The following is a 6,443-nucleotide window of genomic DNA, read 5'->3' as shown; positions in this document are numbered from 1 at the left end:
GCAAAAATAATCTGTGAGCACCACCTTGTGGAGAGATCTACAACGACCACATCAATCTTTATTCACTGAATGCGTATTTAAGGTGCTGGTGCTGGGGAGAGAGCGATAAACAGACAAAAGTCCCTGGGTTCATGGAGCTTAGTTTCTAGTGGAAGACAGAAAATAAACAAGATCAGTAAGTGAAATACATGGGAATACATGATATATTAGAGGGTGCTGAGTGCCGTGGAGAAAAACAAAGCGGGGCAGGTCAGGGTATGGGGACTGCAATTTAAAATTTCACGGCCGCTGGAGTGGGGGGTGGGGTGGGAGGGATGGGGTGACTGGGTGATAGACACTGGGGAGGGTATGTGCTCTGGTAAGCACTGTGAATTCTGCAAGACTACTGAATCTCAGATCTGTACCTCTGAAACAAATAATGCAATATATGTTAAGGAGAAAAAAAAAGAAGAAGGTAGCAGGAGGGGAAGAATGAAGGGGGGGAAATCGGAGGGGTAGACGAACCATGAGAGACGATGGACTCTGAAAAACAAACTGAGGGTTCTAGAGGCGAGGGGGGTGGGAGGATGGGTTAGCCTGGTGATGGGTGTTGAGGAGGGCACATTCTGCATGGAGCACTGGGTGTTATGCACAAACAATGAATCATGGAACACTACATCTAAAACTAATGATGTAATGTATGGGGATTAACATAAGAATAAAAAATAAATAAATAAATAAATAAATAAATTTATTTATTTCATGGCCAAAGAAGGCCTTACAGAAAAGGTGGTATTTGAACAAAGGCTTGAGAGAAAGGCAGGGGCCAGTCATCCAGTTACCTGGGATAAGAGCCGTGTAGATAGAAAGGCACACACAAAGCCATAAGTGGACACATGCTGGGCAAATTTGAGGAATTAGCACTGAAGGCAACACCCAGAGCAAGTGTGGAGTAGATGGCAGGAAAGTTCGAGAAAAAGCGGGGGCCACGTCACATGAGACCTCTCTGATCATAGTAAGGATTCAGCTTTGACTCCAGATGAGACAGGAGCCTGAAGAGGCTGTGAGCAGAGAGAAGTAAGATGATCCAACTTTTTTTTTTTAACAGGATTGCTTTGTTAGAAGGAGTCAAGGGCAGAAATGGGGGATACTGCCTTTAGACCCAAGCAAGAGTGGTGCCTGCCCCAGGCCCCATGCTTTAGAGGGTTCTGCATAAAACAAACACACAACATGTAAATTTACGATAGTGCCCAAGGCACCATTTTTAGAGATCAAGGCTCAATTCTAGCACAGCACAGCCTGCAGTCTTAAATATGTATTTCTAATACTATCACTTGCAGGCCCTGGGGAAACTCTTCTCCGCACCTCTAACCTAATGTGCATCAAATAAAAGATGACCATCTCCAAATGCCATCAAGGCTAATGGGTTGTACTGCTGCGAACATAGGAGATGGACACTGCTTTGGGGTGTGCGCAGAGTTTGAGCAGTGAATGTGCTTAATTAAGAGAAGTACAACTTATCAACTTCCTAAGATTATATCTCAGTTGTGCTGAGCATCCATTTCCTTGCTCTCTTTGTGTTCCAGTTTATCATTCTTGAAAATTGCCTGGTGTTTGCAACAGTTGCATGCTTAGTGGCTGGAAATATTAAAAATTCGCATCGCCCTAAATTTGTATTTATGCAGGTCCAGACAGAAAATTCATGATGGATCTAGATTCTAGAATATTGTGTTAAGAGACGGCGAAAATGGCAATAGAAGTGACCGCCGTTTATATGATAAAATTTAAATATTTGCAACCCTGTTTACAATAGTGATAATGCATTATGCACAACCCCAATTACAATTTCTGAACATGATATGTACAATTTGTGGTTCATTTCCAGACCTTATGGCTAACTCAGCTAAACAAATGTTCACCAAATTGAAATTAACTTTTAAAAGTTAATTTTTTAAATACAATGATTCAACAAAAGTGGTCTAATTTGATCAAAGTATCAATAGAACATGAATTATGTGGAAATCTTGATCATGAAAACATGCATTTTGCTAAAACTAAGTTTTAAAAATAACATCTAGAAGATAAAGATATAGTCATTCATCAATTAACATCTTTCTCTTACAACTCATCCAAATACCACCCGCCAGACACACACAATAGTAAGGTAGTCATATTTGATGTTTCATTAACTGTCAGTCATAAAAACTATAGCTTTTTCTTTCACTTTTTCAACATAAAAATATACATTAAAGCAAGAGGATAGAACATATTTTAAATAAGTATATTTTAAATGTATATATAAATCTCAAAAGGGAATCATGTTTTTCAAAGTTTATTTGTCTGGCAGAGCAAGCCCATCATCCATTTCCCAATTTAACTCACTAAGGCTTGCAAATGTATGTAACTATATGCCTTCATTGAACCAAGTTCAATTTGGAGTCAATAAATTAGTTTCTTTTAAAAATGAGGCCGCCAAATTATTATATATTCACAATCATTAAATATTCATGCCACAAGTGAATTCCCAAATACTCACCTGTTCACTGAATAACCAGAATTAATTATTATAGACATGATGATAATGAAGCCAAAGAATTTATCCAAATTAAATGTCCTTCCATGAAGAAAAGAAGGCTGAAATTTTAGATCAATAGTGATTTAATTTTACTCTTGTATCTTTGGGGGACATTTAGTTTTTCTAAATACAATAATCTGATGAATGGCTGGATCTTTGCTATGACTGAGCAATATCTTTATCAACTTTCTTTTTATCTTTTACCCAACATACAAGTCTATCTAATACAGGGTTTTTTTATGGGCAAACCTTTACAGTGACTCATTTTAAAGACAGTTTAGCTAGTCTTTAGCATTCTTTCTGTGTATTCTCCCTGAATTCTACTAACATGGGAATAGCTCCATTTTGTTGGAAGGCAATCCTAACAGTTTCTAAACATTTGAGAGATACCCACCCATCATGTGTCACTTGTTAGCCTTACACTCACACAGAAAAGAGTTGCACACATTGATATGAGATATAGAAGATATTCAGTAAGAATATATTTATTAATTACAGACATCAATCATATTTCCATACAGGTATTATCTAAATGGCATGAGAAATGCCATTATAATGCTAAATGAAAAAAAAAGCTAGCTACAAAGTTAATAGATACGGACTTTCAAATACATATAAATATATTCTTTTAAAAAGGTGATGTCTTAAGGGACACCTGGTGGCTCAGTTGGTTAAGCATCCAGCTCTTGGTCTCTACTCAGGTCACAATCTCAGGGTCGTGAGATCAAGCCCCACCTAAGGCTCTGTGCTGAGTGTGGAGCCTCCTTAAGTTTCTTTCTCTCTCCCTCTCCCTCTGCCCCTGTCCCATTCACCCTCTCTTGCTTGCTAAAAAAAATTTTTTTTAATTTTTAAGAAAAGGTGATGTCTTAAAATAGGCATAATAATTGACTCTAGGGGATATAATTTCTTCTTACTTTTTCTGCATTATTTTTATAATTACAAAAAAAATAATGAGTTACTCTTTTTAATCGTGCTACCTTATGTTGCCTGACTTATTCCACTGAACCTAAACTACAGTGTTGGAGACACAAGTTTATGGTGAAATTCCAGAATTTTCCTCTGGGTACAAAAGGAACCCAGTAAAAATGCTGTCATCCTCAGGGCTGACATATACCCCGTTCCAATCTTTTGAAACTTCCAACCAGACTTGGTCCCCTGCATTTAATTTCAGGATGATGAGGAAAGAGGCCTGGTCTATTTCATGACCATAGAGCGTTTCTCTGGATTTGAACCTCTTCCTATTCCAGGCCACCAGGCTGATGTGAGCGGGTCGGCCCCTCACAGTGACATGGTAGGAGAAAACATATGCCCCAGGAATACTACAGTTAAATTTGCCGGTGATGGGGCTGTAATTCCCTTGGTCATTATAGAGAACCTTGTCAAATTTGATAGGGATGTTGGGAGGAGGGAAAGGCTTTGATAAAGCAGCACTGAAAGCTGACCGCTGGACTCTGGCTACCTCCCCCTTGGAGCCTTTGAGGCCCCGAGAGCCCTTTTTGCCAATAGATCCTCGGATTCCTTTGCTCCCAAGCTCACCTTTTGGCCCTGCAGGTCCCACAAGACCAGGGGGACCTAACTCTCCCTTTTCTCCTTTAGCCCCTGGATCCCCTGGGGCCCCCGGCAGGCCATCTGGGCCACCTTTGCCTTCCGTTCCAGTATCTCCTTTGCTACCTTTTTCTCCTTTCAGACCCTCCTCCCCTTTTTCTCCTTTTCGTCCCCTCTCCCCAGACTCTCCACAGTAGCCCTTATCCCCCATCTCGCCCTTCTCCCCCTTGGCCCCAGGCTCTCCATTCAAGCCTGGTGAGCCCACAGCCCCCCGGTCTCCTTTATCTCCTTGGGTACCATTTGCACACGTGTCCCCCTTGGAGCCTTTTTGTCCTTTCACTCCCGCCAGTCCGATGTTTCCTCTATCCCCCTTAGGACCAAGGCCACCTGAAACGGAAGATTAAAATAATGTTTAAGGATCACATAGACTATGAGCAGAACCCTATCATCACCGAGCTCACGGAACAGAAACGAAACCTCATGCCTGGGACTGGAAACCTGACTTTCGCCGCAGCCACGTCTGTGCCGTTCAGATCACGCTGCTCTCTCACACGGGGAAGAGTTAATGCCACCAAGAAGCCAGGGCTTCCATTTAGAGCTCATAAATCTGGTTCTATCTTTCTTTCACTTTTAAGGCAATAAAGAGTTTCGAACTAGAGTGGCCCATTATAGTCCATTACACTTTGCATTTTGGCCCCACCCAAGTATTCTCCTAAATCTGCATTACGCCCTTCCAAACCCAAAATCTTACTGGCAAAGAAACGGAAACCCACAAAGATTCAGGGATCTTTTTCCCAAAGACAGCTAGCCTGAGGTCACGAGGTCAGATGCTTATATCTAGTCTCCAAACTACCAGACCAGTACTTGCTACACTCCGGCAATCAGCAGTACACTGAATTATTAGAATAATAGCAATTCATATTCCATCTTACCTCCCGGATAACTTTAAGCACAAGCAGGAAGAAAATTAGGAGCTATGCTGTGCACATGACTGTACAGGATAGATATAGTTTATGCTCTACCTGGTTCTCCAGGTTTTCCTGGGTATCCTGGAACTCCACTTGTTCCTTGGTCCCCACGTTCTCCTTTTAATCCTGAAATGATACCAAGATTACCTTTCTTCCAACTACAGTAGCTATGATGTAACTAAGATCCATTTCCCAACCATGTCACATTCCAATGCTTCCCTTACCAAAATGCATAAAGGTAAAACCACATGGAAAAATGATATATTGAGCATCATTAGGAATATTTTGTCCCAGTTGATGGTAAAACATTTAAAAGAGATTTGGGGATAGTGCCAATCTCTTCAAACAGAATTCAGCTTTTCCACACACACACCCCCCCGCCACATTCACATAGCTCTTCAAATCTCTCATGAAATTCATGACATTTTGCCTTGTGTTATTTATGTATGTGCTTGTGTTTTTCTTCTTATGAATTTTGAATGACACTGAAAACAACCCCTTCTTTATATTCCCCACAATGCCTAAAAAAACAGTGTCACCACCATGTAAGTTTAAACAAAGAGCACAATATTCTGCAGTTAGCTAAAACTAATCATATCAAAAAACCTTTCCAGGAAAGTAAATATAAATATAGATACAAATATAAATATAAAGTCCTTGACATAGAACATAAATGAGAAACCAATTTTCATTTTGTTTGGAAAATTTTTCATACACACTTTGGACAAATCGTAGAACTGTGAGAATTTATGTTTGAAAAGAAATCTAAACATGCAGGTTTTTAGATATTTGCCAGGATACCACAAAGTGGCTTTTCATATTGGGCCTGGCTAAAGGCCCATCCTGTTATAGTACAGTCACACTGAATTTATTTTAATTATAAATAATCATAGTAAAATAATAGTTAACTCTTATTGAGCATTTCCTTTGTACCAGGTAACGTTCCAAGCTCTTAACATGATTTTTTAAAATTTAATCCAGCCTTTTAAATTCAAAATGAATTCTTGTTTGATATTAATACAGCCTCTAACAGGGAGGCTCATATAATAGAGCACATGTCATTAATTGGAACATTTTTCACTTACAAAAATTTATAGCATCTCCCTTCACAAAAGGTAGAGCAGATCTTTTTTTTTTTTATTCTTATGTTAACCCCCATACATTACATCATTAGTTTTAGATGAAGTGTTTCATGATTCATTGTGCATAACCCCAGTGCTCCATGCATAACGTGCCCTCCTCAATACCCACCACCAGGCTAACCCATCCCCCCACCCCCCTCCCCTCTAGAACCCTGTTTGTTTTTCAGAGTCCATCGTCTCTCATGGTTCGTCTACCCCTCCGATTTCCCCCCCTTCATTCTTCCCCTCCCGCTA

At 40.0% G+C, this 6,443-nt stretch overlaps 1 protein-coding gene across 1 annotated transcript in view; it reads right to left on the bottom strand.

Annotated features, from left to right (window-relative positions):
- Window positions 1–3,484: 3,484 nt before the first annotated feature.
- Window positions 3,485–6,443, bottom strand: part of OTOL1 (otolin 1) — a 50,923-nt gene continuing 47,964 nt past the window's right edge. Inside the window, exons 7-8 of the mRNA XM_081812307.1 lie at window positions 5,122–5,193; window positions 3,485–4,486 (exon numbers count right to left, since the gene is read on the bottom strand). Of these exons, the coding sequence (XP_081668433.1) occupies window positions 3,588–4,486; window positions 5,122–5,193 (971 nt within the window). The 3' untranslated portion in view covers window positions 3,485–3,587. The remainder of the gene's footprint in view (window positions 4,487–5,121; window positions 5,194–6,443) is intronic.

The sequence above is a fragment of the Leptonychotes weddellii genome, chromosome 1 (assembly GCF_054177405.1).
Source record: "Leptonychotes weddellii isolate Sample4059 chromosome 1, ASM5417740v2, whole genome shotgun sequence".
Classification (NCBI taxonomy): domain Eukaryota; kingdom Metazoa; phylum Chordata; class Mammalia; order Carnivora; family Phocidae; genus Leptonychotes; species Leptonychotes weddellii.
The sequence above is the reverse complement of the archived record's forward strand: the minus strand, read 5'-3'. Positions and strand labels throughout refer to the sequence as shown.